We start from the raw sequence: 22,221 nt of genomic DNA, 5'->3' as shown, positions 1-22,221 counted from the left end.
GTGTGCAGATCAGACAATAAGATCAAAGTTTATAAAATACTAATGTGTTTAGTGCAACATTTGCAGAGGTCGAGAGTATATCTTGCGTGTACGTGACAGATACAGAGATAGAACCAAATTTCAAATTACAGTATTTTTCAGTACTATGTAATATCCGTCTCTATAGATATCACAGACTCCTATCACATATTCCAATCCTCTCTAGGAGGATGAAAGCACTTTAAATCTCAGGCTATTAGGAACCCAGAATTATTTCGTAATCACATGATGGGTGAGGTCCGAAGGCACCTCTGGAGGTCATCTGGTCTAACCGCCCGGTTCAAGCAAGGCCACCTAGAGACAGCTGCCCAGGACCACGTTCAGACAGCTTTTGAGTATAACCATGGATGGAGACTCCACAATCTCCCTGGCCAACCTGTGCCAGTGCTGGGTCACCCTCACAGTGGAAAAGCGTTTCCCAATGGTCAGAGGAAACCTTCTGTGTTTCTATTTGTGCCCACTGCAAAAATATACATTAGTGAGGTGCCCCTTGAGCTTTCCCTTCTCCAGGCCCTTCACTGGACCCTCTCCAGTATGTCCATGTCTCTCTTGTACTGAGTAACCCAGAACTAGGCAGTATTCCATGTGTGGCCTCACCAGCGCTGAGCTGAGGGGAAGGTTCACCTCTTTTGACCTGCTGGAAATTTGGATGCCCAGAAATTTCTAAGTTGAGAAACCACTCAGTCTTCTCTTAAAAAGAGGAAACTATGATTAGAAGGTCTGTGAAAGCAGTAGTTAATTCACTCTTTTTTCAAACCCCAGACCTAAAACACAAATTAATCAAGTGACAGTAAAAATGCAAGCAATCCTGCCTGAACTGAATAGGATGGCATGCACATTTGCTATTACGCGTTTAATTTAGTATTTATTTACTAGCAACACGGAATTTTCATGTAATCTGAACATTCAGATGCAGGAATGGTTACAATCTGACTGGAAACAAAGCAATGTCCCATGAAAGATTATTGGTATTTCTGCCAGTACCTTAATATGTTGCTTGCTGACAAAGACAGATGCCCATATTAAAATGTATTAGGTCATTAGCAAAGAATAAAACACTTCACTGAAAAACGGCAAAAAAAAAAAATCATACAAATGTTTTTAGGCCACAATCCACCACAGATGTTTTCATGTTTTATTGTACATGTCTACAGCACAGCTGTTGTTCATGTTTACGAATCATCCCCTTTAGAGACACAGTAAGTATTTATTTCGTGAAACCTATTTTACTGAATGGGGTCAGATATAACCCTCATTAAATACACGCCTTATCAAACACAGCATTTCAAGTTTTCAAAACACACTTCCAGCCTTCTTGCTGATAACTTTCTAGCATTAAACAAGTTAATATGTTGATTAGAGCCCAAGAAGGATTTTCATAAAACAGTCTGCCATCAGAAAATATCACCTTCTGGAAAACCAATTTTTCTTGGACCAGGGAGAAATGCAGTTGCTCAAAAGCAGCATACAGCAAATTGTGGATTAATTGAGTCCAAGAACTTGCCTCAGTGAATAATCACTTACTGGGAGCAGAACCATTGCAACAAAGGGGCAGAGGCACTCAAGTCAATCTGTCATCTGGTTAAAGCATGTTGAAGTAAGAAAGACCAGAAGTTAAGTTCTTCCTCTGAATCTGAAGAACAAAACTTTGTCTCAAGCAGCCTGAGAGGACCCACTGAAACACTGGCAATCCTGTGGGAACTCTCCCCAGCTCACCAAAACCTGGGAGAAATGCAGTAAATAAAGCCATGTACTCAGAGCCTAATAAAGAAGTTTACAAAACACTGACAGCTTATTAGCTGGAATCAGCTAGGAAAGAGAAATATGTACACAGAAATATGTACCTAGAATACAGATCCATGAAGAAAACAAACACAGTTCAAGGATATGCCATTAAATGAATCTCCAGAAGAGGCAGAGAAGTATCAGTCTGATAGTTACAAGAGCTCAGGCACAGTCTCACTCGTACCATGAAGGTTTCAGGTATCTATGCTCAAACTGAAATGCTACCAAAAAAATATCGTATAAAAAATTGAAGATTAAAGAAAGACTATTCTATACAAGCAGACAAAGACAGCTCTGCCTGATCAGTGTAGGAAAATGAAGGCTGTCATAAAATGAGTGTTCTTTAAAAGCACATTTGGTAAGGCAGAAGACAATAACCAGGAAGGAGAATGTTACTTAAACTGAAGTATAAGACTCACAAAAGAGCAAATAATTAATTCATTGATATGCTGTGCCTACTTTAAGATCAGATAATTTTTAATCATCATGCTAGTAAGATTTCTGTAACCCACATTTAATAAGGAGCCCTAGTGAGGAGGAAGAAACGGTTCTTAAAGTGGTATTTTGTACATCCATGAGCAGGCCAGTCCCCTCATGACAGTAGAGATCATTGAACCAGGAGATTCTTTGCAATACTACATTCTGAAAGCAGACATTCTCCTTGATAACTGGAATTTATTTCCCTTTTAAGGGGAAGAAATTCCTTTCAATTGTTGTGATAATCTCTTTCATCCAAAGGCAAGATACAATTTAACAGCATGAATGTGTTTGCCTATAGGTCATAACACCCTGTCCATTTGACACCACATGAGCTACACTGGTATTAAAGTACTAGGTAAATCTGACCTGCTAGTAAGAGGGTCAGTAAGTAAACTTGACCACTGGAGACCAGACATGTCACTGTTAGTTCACTTTCTGGGTCAGTCTTCAACTGCTTCCATCACACCTTTCCAGAACAAGGCCCAAGTAATATGGATAAAAACTTCATTAAATTTGCTTTCTTCTGCCCTACAGAGACCTCCAGCAGTGTCCCAAACTATCTCAGTGCATTCGAGCTTGTCCTCATACAACACCTTAAACCATAAAATGTCTACCCTCAATTTTATGCTATAGGAATACCAGGCTGGCACTTGGCTTAGCTGCAGTTACAGCCATTTAGGTGTGTATTTCACACACCTTGAGCTAGAAAATTACATAAAACTACCGTGTCCTCCTATCACAAGGCTCCCAACAGAAAAGATCCAGGGCCAAGTAGCTTGGAAGGTGAATGTGATCTACTCTACAGGAATCTGGTTCATGTAAAACTTGACCATAGGACAAAGGAGTGATGTTTGGCTTGCTTTTACACCACAAGTTAGACAGCTGTTATGTCCAGTCCTGGTACTTCCAAATAAACCACTGAACAAAAAGTTAATCTGAGGAAATATTTTTAAAAACAAATCAGTATCTGGAAAACAACTTTACGAAATAAACAGATGAGTTTTTATCTTACAAGGAAGATAAACTGAAATGACTGCACCATATAATATGTAAACTGTAAGAAGAATCTTCTGAAAGCAAAGGGATCGTAAAGCCTAGCTGCAGTTAAACTCAACTGCAAATAAGATTTAAGTTCTTAACATTGACAATTAGCTGTTTGAGACTATGTAAAGCAGCTTTGATTCTTCAGTTAAATATTATAAAGGATTGAACAGTCTAAGAGCCCACACTTTCGTTCTCTGCAAAAGCTAACTGAAGAAATTAGAACCCATACTTGGTACTGTGTAATCAGGCCAGATTAAGAATTTGGTCTTTTGCAGCCTTCACTTAGCTAAACCTAGGACTGACTTGTGTTACAGCAATACTTCATTTTCCCCAGAAGCTATGAAGAAGGGAAGCCCTGCAGCTACCAGTTCTTTTCTAGATTTCAAAACGGATTTAAGTAAAGAACAGGAATACAAGAAAAAGCCTATCTTAATTAATTAACTCAACAGGAAGAGGAAGACACCAGGAAATGAGCCCCAAACCTATTCACTAGTTCCCTGCTCTAAAGTTAAATACTTGCACTATTTTATTGGACTTTCTGAATTCACACACACACACAAAAACTAACGAGAAAACCTGTGGCACTCTCTTCAGGTTCAACTTCTCAAGTAATAAACTAAAGCAACACATTTTAATCAGAGAGTCATGGAATGGTTTGGGTTGGAAGGGACCTTAAAGATCTGCTAGTCCCAAATCCCCTGCTATTGGCAGGGGCACCTTTCACCAGACCAGGTTGCTCAAAAGCCCCGTCCAGCCTGGCCCTGAAAACTACCAGGGATTTTGGGCATCCACAGCTTCTCTGGGCAGCCTCACCATCTGCATGGTGAAGAATTTCTTCTTTAGATCTAATCTAAATCTACCCTCTTTCAGTCTAAAGCCATTACCCCCTGTCCTATCACTACACACCTTGTAAAAAGTCCCTTTCCAGCTTCCTTTGACTGCTGGAAGCCTGCTGTAAGCTCTCCCCAAAGACCTAACATTACCACAAGAAATGTTAAGTGCCCATAGGAGATTGCAAAGAAGAAGAAACAGGGTCCAGCCACAACAGGATGTCCTTCTGTTTACTAATTAGTCAGCATTTTCACAATTTCTCCATTCTAGCCTTAGAAAGAGTAGGTTTTCTTACTTTTTACAATAAAGAAAGAAAACCACCACTAAAGGAAATAAATGCATGAGAACTCTGTAAGACCAGGCTTCAGTCCATTTAAAGGGAAACAATCATTTACTATTCTATGGAAAAAGACATATCCGGCCTGAGGCACAACATCACATCTTCTAACATCAATGTAAGGAAAAAACCCTTTTTGTATCAAACAGTTCTGCGATCAATATGACCACATGTGACGACCAGTAAAGGACAAGACCTCATCAGCCTGATTTTTAGCTACATTCAAGGACTTTTTTTTCCTTGCCTTTTTGCTTTTCCTTCATGTGCTCTGTTAGGAAAGCAACAGCTGAATAATTCATGTGACCATTTGGAAAGGTAAGAAAGGCATCAGAATCACTACTCTCAAGTTATCTAATGTAGCAAGTTTTGAAAATGTGGTCTTTTGTCAAACAGGACATACTTTGCTCATTAGAGTCTACATCATTCACTCAATATAAGTGACCCACATCCCCCGAACAACTACAGTGTGGATGAAAATATACTGAAGAGAAAATGAGCAGCGCTTTCTGCATTCACTTCTTCATTGTTTGATTCTCTCATAAAAATCCAACTCTTCAGTACTCAGATACCAAACAGCTGAAACATAAAGGGACTCGACAAATGTATAGGACTGTGTACTAAACATACAGATAGTAAAATCAAAACTTGAGCTTAAGTACCTGTATTCTGTTGAGCTCTACAACTGGCCCGTGCTGACGATCTCTCACCATAGTCGCTTGCACAACTTTTCTGAAAGCTGCCTCCTAAAAAAGAAAAATACAAAAAAATCCAGATAGTGACAAAACCGCAAGCAAATAAGAAAGCCGCACATATTTCACAGATAAAATACATACTTAGTTCAAATAAGGAAAAGAAAGACTCTTCAGCAGAATAGAGAAACTGATCCTGCAATACTATCCTTCAGCAATCTCCTTCTGAGTATATCACTAAACACTATAAAAGGCATAACACTTCTGAGCCTTTCTTTAGAAGAAACGGAAATAAGCATCAAATACTTTTGAAATACTAAAAATAAACAAAACCAACAGAAGATAAAGCTGTGAGGCGTTAGTTAAGGATCATGTTATTTGTGCTAATACAACCCAACTCTGAAACAGATGGGATACTAAAAAAGTAAAGAAAGCCTCTCCTGAATCACCCAAAATCAGGGCTTGAAATGTTGTACTGCACCCAGATTCAGTTATCACTAAGCGACCAACATGCCACTGAGCATAGGTATAAATTAATTTATACCAGAATAATATATGTATATGGAGAATAATTACTGTCAGCGAAAAACAATCAAAAAAGCCAAAGATGAGACTATCTTACTATGGAAGGCCATGAATAAACAAATAAAAATAAACTAAAAAATAAGACTTTTCATGCAAATTTAAGTGTCTGAGGTTCTCCCACTAAATGTTTGGATCAAATGTTACACGGTCAGTTTCAAGCAAGCTTTAAAAAGATTTTTAAGTCTTTGTAATCCCTGAAGGTAAGCCTGACTTAAATGCCTAGATATGAATATGGCATCGCAACTTCTGGTGTCTCTGCTGAATGCTTTTGACATAAAATGTCTGATATCACATTTTGTCTTATATCTGAAGCCTTTCTGTAACTGTTATGCAGACTCTTAATTATGCAAAATGTGCCTCCTGCACACCCATTCCTATACTTAATATACCTAAAGACTGCCTATTAATAACGCTGACATATAAAAGTGTAATGAACAGAATAGCTAGGATTTCTCTTTCCTTTTTTTCCAGTGTAGGTTTTGATGAAAAGTGTGCAGTCTTCTCTTGGTCTGTGAAGCATGCATTCTGCTGAATTGCTCTACTAAACTATTTTACTGGAGTCTACAGAAAGAGACCTTGAGACAACACATGCTAAGGAGCCTAGTTACAGGCCGTGTGTCTCATTTAAGGACACAGAGCAGCACTGCAGAGGGAAACTTAACTGCTTCTCTTTTCAAATATATCTCCCAGCAGACTTTGTCTGTTTATATAAGGTTATCATTTTTTGTTAGACAAGTTACTATGACAGTGAGAAAATTCAGATCCAAAACTGATGACCATACTGAAGGCAAGTCAGGTTTTTAAAGGCTTCCCACATCTGAAGTTTTGAATAAGCGTTGTTGCCTTCAAGCACTATAATTATCTGGATTTTCTTATGACTGAATTTACTTAAAACTATAAAAATCCACTTCCTTTACTGATTTGAAATTGGACTCCTCTGTGTTCTGTCTTCGCTTTTAGCTCAGTCTAAAACAAGTCTGTACCTGCACAGAGCTTTAGACCACCTCATCACAACAACTGAAATAGGAAAAGCAGATAATGACCATTTCATATGTATCTTTTTTTTTTCCAGGATACCATCTACTGAAGACTCTAGAATTCAGCTATACTACAAACTGAAGATTTACAGTATACAGTTATTTTAAGATGAACACACAACAAATCTATGATGAAGAACTGAGGAAAACAATAAAAATAACATGTTCACAAAGAAAGAAGTTTGCATAATCAGAATGCAAATATTTGATATACAACTTACAAAACAAATTGAGATATATGGCTCTATTTTCTTCAGAAACAGTTTAAACAGTACATTTCACTTACAGCTACAAATCATTCCCTTAAAACATTCTGATAAATACCTTTCCCTGTGATATCAGAATTCCCCGTAATGTGTCAAAACCAATTGAGGGTCCTTGGCCAGTTTCATCAAGTCTTCCTTCAAGATCAAACATTGGAATGCAAGGACAGAAGAGTTCAGAAATGTGATGCAGCAGCAGAAGCCTGTTTCTCAATGAAATAATGGGAATTTCCTGTAGATGATTGTACTCCATAGGAACCTATAATAAGGCAATGATATCCAAATGCAATTTAGAATCCTTATATATTTTATTTTATTAAATAGAATAACCATTTATGAGATTTGTAGGTAAATTTGTATTAGAAATTCAGATATTTACTTACTCACACTGTCAAAACTTAATTAATGGAGTTAAGCTGTTTATAAAATATACTAATAGCATCCATCTCAACCAAAACAAGTATTAGAAACACGACAATGAGACTACTCTTGCTAGTCCTTATTTTACAAATCTCTTTATTCATAACCAGACATATTTTACATCCCATCATCACTACTCCCAGGCACTACGGCTGAAAGAAAAAATATTCAAAAACTAAACTTCTCAACATAAAGCAAGCAATAAAGAACTCCCTTGGAAGACATACAATTTTCATGGCTGGAATACAGAACTAAAATTCCTGCCAATTTGCAAACTGAGTTACTGTTCTGCATTGGATTAACACTGAATGAAGAGTGAGTCTCACCTCAGAAAACTGGAATCCTTCTTTGGAAATATGGAAGTAAAACAAGTAACTCAAAGCCAAATCAAAGCACACTGAGCTTATGCAGGGATTTAGAAAGGAAATAGGTCTATGGAAAGATCAGCAATACACATACTAAGTATATTTAAAATCTGAATGCAAGAAGCCAGAAATATTACCTGTGTAGGGAGCTTGCCAGCATTAGCAGGTTTACTGGTTGACCAAGCTAAAGTATGTGCTGAGCCACATGCTACTCTGTTGATCTTTTTACCCTGAAGTGCTGCAACCAAGCGTGGTCTCTGGATGGCGTTAGTTGTTCCATCTCCAAGCTGCCCTTCGTCATTATCTCCCCACGTATACACTTCCCCTAAACCAAGAAAAACAATTAATTGTTCCGAAGCTAAGAGAGACGCTTTTTGCCTCCCCCACCAGCCTTTTTTTTTGTATCAGGTTTTATAAATCATTTAATCAAAGGAGGCCTTGGATGGTAATCAAGATTTTTAGGACTGACAGCCATCCTGAAATCCACTATCTAATGCAGATAAATCTTGAACAACACAGTTAAGCCATGGTCTATGTCGAGCAGCGAGGATAAGATGCATTTATTTCCTCACAATTTGTATAGCTTTAATAGTTCTTTTCCAGCACAGGAAGAAATGAAATGGTGGATCAGAAGAATAACAGGTACACCAGAACCAGCCTATATTTGATAGTTTAACAGCAAAAAAAGCTGATATTGAAACAAAAAATAATTAGAAAAGGCTTGACATTTTGTATAAGAAAGATCCCGTAATGGGCTGTATTACGAGACAGGACATTAAAATGGCTGCTTATTGCTGCAAGATAATTGGAAAATACTTTTAAAATAGCAATCCCGCTTCTGAGCATTCATTATCTGCAGCTATACCCAATTTCAATAGCACCTATAAAACACTCAGTTATTGTGCAGACTTGTTAATCAAATGTGGGAGTCTGCTACAAAGAATATTCAGCTTCTCAACGTGCTCAGTAAGAAGCAATATTGTTTATGCAGTGATTCATTTAGCAAGTTAAACACCTCAGCAGGATCAGAAGACCCTGTAAAAAAGAAAAAGCCAAATACATTCATTCTACTGCTTGACCAATCTGTAATTACTTTGGGAGTTCTGTATTTTGCTTTGACCATCAGCATTTATGAAACTTAAGTCTCTATTTTTTTATTAATTAAAAACCTTCAGCTGGTTTCATGTGATCATTTTAAATCAATGACATGCTCGCTGCTCAAGAAATACGCAACATCTGCAAACACAAAATATGTCCTCGCATATAAGAGGATCAGCTTTTTTAGTAAGGACAACCTACCAACAGCTGACTATAAAACAAAGTTTCATTTTTCTTAATTCAGTACTGAGAACTACGTAAATTATTTGATTTTTATACCATCTTCAGTGCAGCAAACACAGTGCAAAGACCCAGTAGCAATAGCAATGACTTTCTTTCCTTGCAGTCCCTGCACTTGTCGTGGTCTTCTAACATGGTCATCAGATCCATGGCCTAGCCGATGATAATCTCCTTTGCCCCTGCACAGGAAGGTAAAACATTGCAAAACTGTGTTTTAATTGTGGAAAAGATGGAATGACAGACTGCATATGACATGTGGCCTGTAGACGTATTTATAAACAGTTCAATACCAAAATATTCTCTACATATTCAACATTATACATCGCTAGCTCGTATGACATGGATGTGATTCTGCTGATACAGTGAAAGTTCTTAAACCTCCAGTGTGCTGTCCCTACTTATTCCGTGTCAGTCCTTTTACCACTTTTGCATGGAGTTGTTTGCTTTTTTCCTCTTAAAATGGTGAAGTATTACAAGCATTCATCTGCAAAAACAGTACGTTTACTGACCACAGACACTGAAACTTTGTAGAGTTCAGGGATCTCCCTAATGCCGTGCAAACAAGGGGGAAGAAGGATGTTGGGAAGATATTTTTAGTGTTTTTAAACACTTCAGTCTAGTAGTTTAAACTACAAAATTTGGAATGGCATAGGAAGATTAAAACAATGAACTTATATCAAATTCTCGGACTACAGTCACCACAAGCTACACACAATTTTGCTAACATATGAGAAAGCTATTTATGCTATCATCTGCCACCCTGGATGACACTTCAGGCTTATACTTTTATTGACCTCCTTGGAACTTTTGCATCTTATAGCGGTCAATGCCTGGAATGACAACTCTGTGCTTAGGTGTCCAAGACAAAATACTTCAATTCTTCATTCAAATAGCACTACAAGATGTTCCTCAAACTAGCAGATTTTATTACTAATCAAGACACAGGAATTCAAAGAAGCTTTTGATGGTGGGGAAATTTAAAACTGTGAAGGCAGTATACTGCTAGTGCCTGTTGTAGACAAGGTTACATCTAACACTGCCAAAATAACTAATACGAAATACTTGCCATGTATATACTGCTCCAGATTTTGTAAGAGCCACAGAAAATTGCGATCCACATTCGACTTTAACCACTCCAAGGCCTGTGAGGGAATCAATCTAGGAAAATAATATCAAATGAAATCGAAGTTAATTAAGGAGGTTCTAGTTTCATAGACTGCACTGTCTGAAGTAAAATATAATGTGCAAGTGTTTGTCTGTATGTGTATTTATAAATTAAAATGTGTACGTACATAATTTAGCAGAATACTACTCCTTTCATCTTTCTACAATTTACTACTTAAAACATTAAAAAGAAGCTCAGATTTGGCAAACTGCTGAAGATCACCTCTAATATGTTTTGTCAATAGCTACTCAGGAGTTGTTCCTTAATAGAAGCGGTAAGGCTCTGTCTTCAAATACTCAACATCAATCATCCCTAGCTCGTATGACATGGACACGATTCTCCCAACACAGCAAAAATGCTTAAACCTCCAGTACAATCTTCCTATTTATTCTGTGCAGGTCATTATGCCACTTCACCATCAATCCTGAGACTGATGATCGATGAAATGCAAACAAACTATTTTCATATTGTGTTACATCATGTGATTAAAAAACATGATATTTGGGATAGGCTTCATCCACCTGGAAACAGAACTGGGACACTTGTATCCAGGTAATAAAGTGTGATTCTGGACTAAGAATGTAAAATCCACTGTGCATACGTATACACAGTGACACAGTTCCCAAACACAAACAATGTTCATCTTCATAACAAGTGCTGTAATTCAAATTAGATGGCTACATGGATTTCATTTGTAACATATGAAGAATTTCCAAGTCAACCATGGGATTTCATTTGTAACGTATAAAGAAATTCCAGGTCAACCATGCATTCACACAAAAGGTTTAATATAAAGTAAGATTATTTTTCAATCAATCAATACCCTATTCTGGAATTCAGGTATGACTTCAGCAGTATTATGGAAATGTATTAATGAATGGAAATATGAAGATTTCTTGGCAAAATCTAACATTTTGACAGGAACTAAAATTAAAATGATAAATACTGCTGGAACTGGCAATGTTCTCCGAAGAAAAAACCTTCAAGTGCAACTTTAAGTATCAGCACAAGATTTGAAGACCTACTGTAGCCTAAAAAGTTCTTTCTCAACAAAAATCAGAAGGATCCTGATGTCCTAGGACGGGTAGAAGTTTGTAAATATTGACAAATGCGTCTTCAGCATTCTCCATCAACCTCATGTTTTCTAAAACAATGAAAAAATTACATTCAAATACCTTCATTGGTACTTTACAGCCGTCACTGCCTCCTCTCCCAAGTTTTCCATAATCTCCATCACCCCAGGACCAGACTGTATCATCATCAGTCAGGCACAACGTCTGTGCATCTCCACTGCCACAGGCTATGTCAATCACACGGTAGCCCTGGAGAGCTTCCACCTGTAAATAAATCGCCCATTTTTGTTCACAATAAAAGACTCAGTCATTCAGTTTCAGAAAAGATGACAAACCCAACCTGGCAAGATGCTTCAGTGGAACCACAAGTCCGAAAGACCACAGGAACAAGCAAATAAAACCAAGTCAAAGGGCTTTGTTCTTTTCAAATCAGAAAAATGAAAACTAACTATGTATTTTAAATACTGGATTGTTCTTTTCAATTGGTGAACTAGTTAAGTTTTTTTTACCTAAAAAGTCAGGGAAAACAATTCATATGAAACACCTAAGGTTATCAAAGGCTCTATTGTGTTAAAATAACTTCAGGTTGTCTGGGTGAGTACTGTATACTGTAAGGAAAAAAAAAAAAAAGTCGTATTTTCAAATGCTCTTCTACTAGTTTACAATTTTCCAGTACTTGCATCATGAAATGATTTTAATCAACATCTTTTGAAATGCTGCCATCTAGTGATGAAGTATAGGATTTGGATATATAAAGTAAAAGGATGGTGACCCACATGTATTGCACCCTCCACATCCTCACCCCTACTTGAAATAGGTTGCAGGTTGCACAATCCATCATTCAAAGCACCATGGAACTTCACATACTTCAACTCATCTACAGATTGTCTATGTTCACACTAACTAAGAACGTGGAATGGGGAAAGATGTATAGGAGAGATGGGTAGGCCTTGTTTTTTGGAAGGCAGGGGAACAAGAACAATTGGAGACAGGTGACAGAGTGCCAGAATTGACTAAGAATGTACGATACCTTCATCCCACAAATTCAAGCACTGAAAAAATTAATGTTTGCACAGAGCTACAAATAAAAGTAACAAGCTAGCATTCATTTTGATTCAACTAATGTAATCTTTGCTGTATTTTCAGCAAGAGAAAACAGCTAGCAAAATGAGCTCTCACTTGAAAGGCCAGGCAGTTTTCTTAAGAGCACTATTCTAACTTTAGGCTCTTACAGTCTAGTTGACAGGAATACAACAGTCTGAATTACAACTTGTCAGCTAATCAGTACACTGATTCTTGCCATATTCAGTACTGTCCAGGTTCTCAGATTTACCACTTAAGAATCAAATAGGAACAGCTATCTTAATCGATAATTGCTTAACTCAAATTCCTTTAGCAAATAGCAATTAAATGCCTTGTAATTACTTAGGTGGAGCTCTTACTAAGTTACTATATACTTCAGCAACATCTCGGTGTTCAATCATGGGAATTAAGAGTACAATTACAGCAGTTTGCAAGTGACTATCACAGTCATCACTCATATTTCCAGAACGTGAACAATGAGGGGACCCAGGAGACAAGGAGCTCCTTTGGTACTTTTCAGTGCAAACTACTCTTGTGAAGGGGTGGAATTTACTTCCTGGCAGGTAGAGTGTTTGACTTGGGGTTTTCTGTTAATCTTCACCAAGACAAATTCCTAAAAAAAAGTTTAGTGACCTCCAGCAAAGTTTTACAGCTCCACTTTTCACTTTATTCCTCCAATCTATTCCTGTTTTCTAAAGCAACTGTTCATTTCTTACAAATACATGCCACCATTTTGCCGCTGCATTCTTAACATGCAGAAATCCAAAAAGTTGCGAATCAGAAGGGAAGAACAGGACAAAGGCTATATAAAACTCCAAAGGTTTCTTACCAGTTTAGGTTTTAGCTGGTCTTCACTATCTCCATGCCCCAGGCGTCCATATCTTCCCTTACCCCATGTGAAAAGGTCTCCTGCAGCTGTAATGCAGGCGCTGTGGGCTCCCCCAGCCGCAACATCAACCACTTCTATGCCTCTCAGAGATTCAATTACACGGGGACGATCACAAGGGCTGAAAAGAAAATAGTTGCCTTGACAAAACTTTTAGAGCAGACCATTCACATTCACTAATCTATGGAGAGAGGTTTTTAAAATGACTACAAGGACACGTAAAATAACTGAGTATTTGCTTTTGCTCCAGCTTAATATCCTAAAGATATATGTTTAATTAGTCATCTAGAAATGTTTTAGAGGTTTATAAAAGCTTGAAATATTTTACCGTACTTTATACTACAGCATTATGGGTAAGCTGAAACTACAAAACCACTTCCATTAAAATCTAGTGAAAGCTAAGCATTTACCCTGGAAAAATCAGTCCAATTTACAGTATCACAGTACGTTTGGGATTGGAAGGGACCTCAAAAGATCACCTAGTCCAATCCCCCTGCTGGAGCAGGAACACCTAAGTGAGGTCGCACAGGAACATGTCCAGGCGGGTTTTGAATGTCTCCAGAGAAGGAGACTCCACAACCTCCCTGGGCAGCCTGTTCCAGTGCTCTGTCACCCTCACTGAGAAGAAGTTTTTTTCTCATATTTAAGTGGAACCTCCTGTGTTCCAGCTTGATCCCATTACCCCATGTCCTATCACTGGTTGTCACCGAGAAGAGCCTGGCTCCATCCTCATGGCACTCACCCTTTATATATTTATAAACATTAATGAGGTCACCCCTCAGTCTCCTCTTCTCCAAACTAAAGAGACCCACCTCCCTCAGCCTTTCTTCATAAGGGAGGTGCTCCACTCCCTTAATCATCTTCGTTGCCCTATGCTGGACCCTGTCCAGCAGTTCCCTGTCCTTCTGGAACTGAGGGGCCCAGAACTGGACACAATATTCCAGATGTGGTCTCACCACGGCGGAATAGAGGGCAAGGATGACCTCTCTCGATCTACTAACCACCCCCCTTGTAATACACCCCAGGATGCCACTGGCCTTCCTGGCCACAAGGGCACAGTGCTGGCTCATGGTCATGCTGTTGTCCACCAGGACCCCCAGCATAAAATGCACTCTTGCACCGCATGGACATTTTCTTTTTGGATCCAAATACTGTTATATTTAACACAACAGAACTTTTGCTTTAATACAGGCAGCAATGCATATTGAGATCAGGACCAGAACAGCAGTACTGCTCCCTAAAGTGCAAGACAGATCCCAAAGGAAAGCCACCGGACTTCAGCATCCATAGATGCGTTGGAACACAAAGTCTGATTACAGAAATCAGAGTAACTGTTTATCTGAAAAATATTTTGTGGTTCTCCAACTTAAAAATGTATATTTCCACACCACTACTTGACAGTAATTTCTCCATGTAGGCAGTGCTCATACAACATTTCAAATAGATAGCAACTATAATAAGTATCCATTAATAGGTTTTCAAAACAGTATTTCAAAGTGTTATTTACCTTCTGTTTCCATGACCAAGTTTACCGTCTTCTGCTTCACCCCAAGAATAAACTTCTCCCTCAGAAGACAATGCCAAACAGTGCTTTCCTCCTGAGTTCACTGCAACTTTCTTTATAAACACATGTTGAATGGATTCCAGTAAAGTTGGAGTAGAAACTGATTCTGTTCCTCCAATTCCAAGCCTACCACCTGCTCCATATCCAGTGGCATAAAGCTTTAAAATGAAGAATAACATTATGTTTTTTCTCTTGAATAACATTCACTAGACCTATAGAGAAGAATTCTTAATGGATGTATGCTAGAATACAGTCAAAGGAAAGCTTGAAAAAACAGTCTTGCATACCTCTAAACCATCTTCTGGAAAACAAGAAGTATTTTGAAATATTGCATACACAAACGAGTGAAAATATAGCTACATATAGGTCAATGAGATATGTCATTTTCAAACCTAAGGCTGACTTTGTAAAAGTATCAAGAAACCAGAGCTCTGTGTGATAATGTTACAGAATCGTTTATCACCTGTAGGTTTCTTTCAAGCAGCACTATTCCAGTTTTCTTTCTTCTGTGGAATATACACACCTAAACACAGTTACTTCTTCCTCTCCCATCCCATAAATACATTTTTAAGTACTGCTTTTCACCCTCCTTTCATCTATCTGAAAGTAATTTCTCTCAACAGAATGATGCCAAGTAACATCATTAATCTGCCCCTTACCCTTCTGTGGCTCATTAACAAGGATGATACTGACTGCTGAGGACAAAATCATGAGAGTATCTCACAACATGAATGTAACTTACAAAACGTTCTAGCTAAAATTCTCAATTACATTCTTTACACAAAGCTGCCATCTGTATATAAATAAGTACTTTATTTCAATTTGTGAACTTATTTTTCCTGTACCTTGCACTAAACCTCTGCACAGTGCTCCTTTTCTCTCAGGATTTCAGCATCTGCTAATTAGAACCTGCAATATCTAACTTAGAGGCATTTAGCCAACTGTGAACAACCTGAGATTCCAATTATACCTCTCCCCTGTTTGAGAGGCATCATTGTCATAACATTTTACTGTCTGTCCTCTTTTATGAGACTGTGAGCACGTTACAGGTATTCAGCTTTGTTTTCCAAAATCTGATCTCCGTTTTGAACTGACAACTAAAATACATATCTAGTTCCATGCATTTAATGGTACAGTACACTGAATTTTTAGACTGCACTGGTAGAGTTGCTATAGTTCTGTTTCTTTAAAAAAATAAAATAAACCAATAGTAGCAGTGTTAGTAATAATAATGATAAAAATAATCCATGCTACGCATATTATTTTTCATTAAGCTGAATGTATTTTGACTGAAAATGAAATATTTCAAGGCAGTCTAACAAACAATTATGTGTTGTATCCTTACTTTCCCGTCAGCAGTCACTGCAAACAGAGTCTGTTCACCACCAATTAACTGCACTGGTCTAAGTGTAGCAAGAGCTTCACATGGAGTTGGGACTTTGACTTTTGCCCCTTCAATCCCACCAAGTTGTCCTCTGTGGTTATGACCCCAACCATAAATCGTGCCACTGCCTCCAGCTGAAAGCGTCCAATCATCAGGCCGTCTGCAGAAAATGCAAACCAAAATTTTAAAAGAGCTTTTAAGAAATAATAAAAAATGTGTTTTATCACTGTAGAACAATGAAGCATCACAAGACCAAACCAATAACAGTTGAAAGAAATAACCTATTCATCCACTGGACAAGCTGCTCATCCTGTTCTCTCTTGAAGACATCATGGCACTCATGAAGAACATCCATATTTTCATTATCTGCCATTAATTCTCGGATTTTCTTTGCCACCTGTAAAATATTTTGAATTAAACAACATTATTCAAGCTATCAGTTACTTGTACCACATTTGGCATAAAATACTTCAAACTCAGTATATATCTTTTTAAATATTCCATGAACCATTTAAAATATTCGTGCAGTACCTCATCAAGGAAAAGGCGAGGTAATGGTGTCCTTTTATCGAGAGCCACAGCAACCCTGGATGCCATACAGTATCTCCTGAACCAGGCCCATTTGTGGGTCTCTGCACAACAAGGAAGAGTGTCCAACTCCAGATCACAAGCAAGAGCCACAAGCACCTGCAGATAATCAAAAAACATTTTAGAGATGTACCAAAAATGTATAATAAAATGTAATATGCTTTTCATGTAGTTGAACAGCTCATAGATCAGTAAGGCCTAACATAGTCTCAAAGACATGTAAAGTGCAAAGGATATTAAAAGCCATCTTCATTACTGCCATTGATGGGGCAGCAGCTAACAGTATTTCACATGGATATGTATCTAATTTCCTTTTTTGATCCAGAAATTTTCACTACCCACGTGTGATAAACCCTCCTAGATTAATTAACTTTTCTATACCAAATGCCAGGTGTGGAACTTTTAACCTTCCATTTCTAAAGTAAGTCTCCTTCATACGATTAAATAAATTTTCAATTTGATTCAATTTCAAATCAACGTTGCTGATGGAAGATTGTGAACAAATGATTACTTCTTTCCTATATGAATTTTTACATATTTTAAGAATTTATTTTCTTTAATATAGATAAGTCCTCTTAGTTTAACTTTTACTACATATGAGGCTTTTTCAGCCTTTTATTCTTGTTACTCTTCTCTAGGCTTCCTCAGTTTGTTTATTTTGACTTTGAAGTACAGGGTTCAAAACGGAACAGTCTTCCTTTCAAGACATTCTTATCTGTTCCAACTAGATGTAAACAAAAGCTTCAAAGTATTTAAGTAAATAAAAATACACAACACTGCTATTAGGACAACTCAGAAATCACTTATCAGAAAGCGTAGTCTACTGTACTCCCAAGATATTTTTCTGACCTACTCATCTTTGCCTAGCTAGGTACTCCTTTTGGAAGTGATATTCTGATTTTGTCAGAAAATGTTTCTAATATAGGACTAGGTGACCATACCACATCTCACAAAAAAAAAAAAAAAAAAAAAAAAAAAAAAAACAAGTCAGAAGTATACTAATCAATTATTTACTGATTGTACCCCATTACCTTAAAGAAAGGGCTGTGGAGCAATTGTTTGCCACCTCTCACAATGGGGTCTTCATAGTCAAACTGTCGCTGCAAAGCTTCTGGAAGACCTTTAACCAAAGCGGCTAAAGCACTCCCTGTGAAACTCTAGAGAAACCACAGAACTAGAAAGTTAGTCTTACTGTATGTATTTTAAAAGTACACTACTTAGATGACCATGACAAAACCTAACTAACTTCCCAAACTGCAGTTAGCTACGTGAAGTATCATCTACATCTATTTCCTAATAGAAAAGTATTTCTATGTCATTTTGGCAATTCCAAAATGACATCCACACATTATTGGAATTTTTCTATAAAATGGAATACCTTCACAGACTTGCAGACCTGTGCAAGAAAACTATTCATTTGTACACTTCTTTTTTTACCATTAATAACAAAAATGTTGTACTCCAGGGCCAGCATTTTAACGCTTCACATACATCTTAGTATGAAAAATGTGAAGAGGGGAGCATGACTGCCTTCTTACCAAAGCTCGTGTTTCTCCATCGTTATCCCCTAGAATCCGGTTGATGTTAATAGACTGGCCAAACTCTGTTGTGAGCAGTTTTCGTAGCCTCTGCAAGGCCCACATTCTGTGGCCAGCAGCTAAGGAAACATAAGCACACACAGAAGATATTTACTTAAAACAATCTTTTTAGCTTCAACCAAATAGGCTTTAGTTTAAGACAACACCTACCTAAGGCACTCAGTTGAGCACAAGCTGCAAGAGAAGCTGCCAAGCGAGGAACTATACTCCTGTTAGAGGCAAAATTTAGGCGAAAATCCAACAAACACGTAACCAAGTCCATCGAGGGACATGAAAGAATGCAACGATCTGAGAGAAGGTCTTTGGGGCCTGCAAGAAACAAAAACAATAAAACAAAAGGTGGGGAAGATTTATCCTCACACTAGAGTAAGAACAGAACATAGGCAGGATTTGGCTGACCAAACACAGCAGTCTACAGTACAAGTCTGCATCTGCACTAGTCCATTCCACCTCCCTTTGAAGGGACTGGAAGAAAGGCGCACTTTCATAACATAATTCACCTAATTCCAAAATAGATTCATTATTAAAAAAAAAAAAAAAAAAAAAAAATCAGATGAAATGTGCTGCAAAGTATCCTCTTTTCACTGATGAAGAGGAAAAACGGAGTGATCACAAAATATTTTAATCTCTTCCCTATGTACAAGTGCACCTCTCAAGACTTTATTGAAAATGTTTTCTTAGTATGAATGAAAATGTTTTCTTAGTATTTATGAAAATGTACTATTGAACATGGGCATGTAAATATCTTGCAATAAATGCAACTGTAATAAACAGACATGTAAATCTACTCTCTAATCCTTCTGTAAACACCATATATGATACCTTACCTGCAGCTGGCATGATAGGGTAAACAGTGAATCGCCATCCCCATCCATTCACAGAGCCATCACTGATGAACTTCCACTTTAGTTCATCACCTGGAATTCGCAATTCACTTGACCAATCTGACCACTCACGACCTGTTACAGCAGGTAATATGAACATATTCATTATACTGTTTGAGCCCATGCCAGGCCCTCATCAATAGAAACTTCCCTCCATGGTTGTATATTATAAACATCACATAAACGTATTCACGGAAAAGAAAAAAAGCTATGTGAAGTACATAAACATTAACTATAAGGATGTTACACTAACACAACTTAAGTCTTAAACAGTTCGATTCACACTGCTAACAGATATCCTCAGTACTTTCCATACCACATTCAAAAGACAACTATGAGGTCTTACTGAAATACATTGTCCTACTTTCAAATTATCTTTTAATGTAACAAAAAATAAAACAACATATACATTAAATTAAGCTTCACAGCTTTTTCCAACCAGAAATCCAATTGGAAATATCTCAATAATGAGACACATGTGCATCTGAAACAGTCTGAAGAAAATTAGTCAACAGTAAAAGCCCAGAAATGTTAAGCACAGGCAGTAACTATCAGGACCCTTGCACATGATGCAATCTATGAGTAGTTCAGTGTAAAATGTGATGAGATTAAAAACATTCCTCTAAAAATCTACTGCAAATTAATAGTGCTTAAAACTTAAATCAGAGATAAGAGGATAAAAGATGGGAAGATTTCTTTGAGTGTCACACACATAGGCCAGAGTAGAGAACAGAAAGAGAGCGCCTAGATAATATTTTGGGCATTCGACAGCAGAAGAGCATTTGTCTTGACTGTATGAAAGTTCAAATTTCTCTAAGTATAACTCAAAAAAAGAAAAAAAAAAGCTAGCGAAAAAAGTACCCTTTTCCAATTGTGTTCCAGTCTGCTAAAATATACTTTGGTTAGACAGAAATTCACACACTGGCGGGAGTGCTAAACACTGATTCATTACACTCTAACTGCTCTTAGGAAGAGCACGACAACATGCTCTTCTGATAGATTCTTTACATTCAAAGATGCAAGATCACTCTTACATGTCTGTGTCTAGATTCTACATCTTCTTTAGGTTAAAACAGAGTATCAATTTACATAGATTTTCCTCTTTTTTTCTTGGTGTATCCCTCACAGTAAGTCAGTCACAGACAAGCGGTACGTTTCATTCAGCACTTAACAGTAAATCACATGAGACATTTTCGAAGAGCACTAGTTCTCATAACCTGATCGGACGGAAACAATTCTGTTGACACCATCCATTATGGTGAGTGGATCGTGCCGCCGCTCTGTAGAACACTGGCGATCAAATTCTACCCTCAGTCCCTCAGCACCTAAACAGCAACAAAGAGTTTACACACTTCTACTGCGCAGTCAAAGTCATGAACAAATGCAGTACTTTAGAAATCCACATGAAATCAAACACAGTTGTCTGGAAGCCATAGCGCTCATTAATAAAAATAACTTCCTTGGGTTTAATGACACTATTTGTCTGTAATTTCCTCTCTTTGAAAGGCTTACATCACAGCAAGCTCATGTGACTAAAGGCTAGCAGACAGAAGACTATATTCAGAACATTCCCAACTAGAGCTGCAACAAAAAAGTTGTCTATTTACAGTGAAGGCAAATAGCTCTTTGTTGCCTGTACCTTTTGTTAAGTACTAGGTAACTTAGTGAAGGAAGCACAAAATGAAAAGACAGCATTAAAACAAATTATTTCCTTAATGCTAAAGACAGGTGTTCAATTACTGACCCTGAAAAAGACTCCGTCCTTCTCAGCTTCACAACTGAACAGAAAACAGCAAGGATATACAGCTGCAGTCACAGCCAGCAAACCCAAAAATGCACATTTCACAGGATCAAGATGCTCATGCAGTAAGTGTTTTAACAACACTTCTTATAGCAACAGGACATGTAACGTTGCTTTAGAAGCTCAATAAACAGTTTTGTAAGCTAAGGAAAAATGTTGTGCATGCAGGCTTGAAAAATTAACTGAATTTTAGTACCATAAGAATTCCATACCTGGTATTTTAACTGTGCCACTAGAAGACGTGTCATCAGTATACGGGTGGCTGCTTTCTACCACAACCGGTTGTGAAGAGAGGCGACCACTTTGTGAATCAGTTGCCACATCTTCTAGTTCAGTAACACACAGCTCCAACAACATATCAGCAACCTAAGGAAAGAAAAACATATACTTTACGAACAGTAAGTTTGGTTAGTCCAAGAAATCCAAGCTAACTACTATTCTTCCCAAATTTAAAATAAGTAAATAGATCACTCGTTTTCGGAATTCCAATTCATAAACAATCATATTCATTCAAAAGTACTCTTTTTGGTGATGTTAAAGCTAGAAAAACTCCTAAAAGCCAAACAAGTTTGCAGTAAGTAAATGACAACACAAAAAAATTGTTTTCCCCTTACAGACCAAAAAAACCAAAACATACAAAAACACTGTAAAATCTAAACTGTGAAGCACAGGCCGAGAGCTTAATGAAAGTTGTGAGTCTCCCACTGTATTCAGCGTTGATGCAGCCTCACTTCTAGCACCATGTGCAGTTCTGGGCCCCACAACTCAAGAAGGGTGTGAAGGCCCTTGAATGCCTCCAGAGGAGGCAACAAAGCTGGTGACAGGGGCTGGAAGGCAAGTCCCGGGAGGAACAGCTGAGGACTCTGGGCTTGTCTAGTTTGGAGAGCGGGAGGCTGAGGGGCGACCTCATGACTCTGCAGCTTCTGAGGAGGGGAAGGGGACAGGGAGGTGCTGAGCTCTGCTCCTTGGGATCCAGTGATGG

At 37.8% G+C, this 22,221-nt stretch overlaps 1 protein-coding gene across 8 annotated transcripts in view; it reads right to left on the bottom strand.

Annotated features, from left to right (window-relative positions):
• Positions 1–22,221, bottom strand: part of HERC2 (HECT and RLD domain containing E3 ubiquitin protein ligase 2) — a 114,882-nt gene that overhangs the window by 6,692 nt on the left and 85,969 nt on the right. For 7 of the 8 annotated variants that reach the window (XM_065075189.1, XM_065075209.1, XM_065075198.1 and 4 more), the window contains 17 exons: positions 21,452–21,605; positions 20,656–20,763; positions 19,382–19,513; positions 18,705–18,863; positions 18,495–18,613; positions 17,988–18,113; positions 16,900–17,055; positions 16,650–16,765; positions 16,330–16,528; positions 14,928–15,142; positions 13,364–13,541; positions 11,554–11,715; positions 10,280–10,371; positions 9,253–9,392; positions 8,013–8,200; positions 7,152–7,349; positions 5,176–5,259 (listed from right to left, as the gene is read on the bottom strand). In XM_065075189.1, the coding sequence (XP_064931261.1) occupies positions 5,176–5,259; positions 7,152–7,349; positions 8,013–8,200; positions 9,253–9,392; positions 10,280–10,371; positions 11,554–11,715; positions 13,364–13,541; positions 14,928–15,142; positions 16,330–16,528; positions 16,650–16,765; positions 16,900–17,055; positions 17,988–18,113; positions 18,495–18,613; positions 18,705–18,863; positions 19,382–19,513; positions 20,656–20,763; positions 21,452–21,605 (2,526 nt within the window). The remainder of the gene's footprint in view (positions 1–5,175; positions 5,260–7,151; positions 7,350–8,012; positions 8,201–9,252; positions 9,393–10,279; positions 10,372–11,553; positions 11,716–13,363; positions 13,542–14,927; positions 15,143–16,329; positions 16,529–16,649; positions 16,766–16,899; positions 17,056–17,987; positions 18,114–18,494; positions 18,614–18,704; positions 18,864–19,381; positions 19,514–20,655; positions 20,764–21,451; positions 21,606–22,221) is intronic. The other variant, XM_065075239.1, reaches the window with a different exon arrangement.

The sequence above is a fragment of the Columba livia genome, chromosome 1 (assembly GCF_036013475.1).
Source record: "Columba livia isolate bColLiv1 breed racing homer chromosome 1, bColLiv1.pat.W.v2, whole genome shotgun sequence".
Lineage (NCBI taxonomy): Eukaryota > Metazoa > Chordata > Aves > Columbiformes > Columbidae > Columba > Columba livia.
This window is presented reverse-complemented; position numbering and strand designations above follow the sequence as displayed.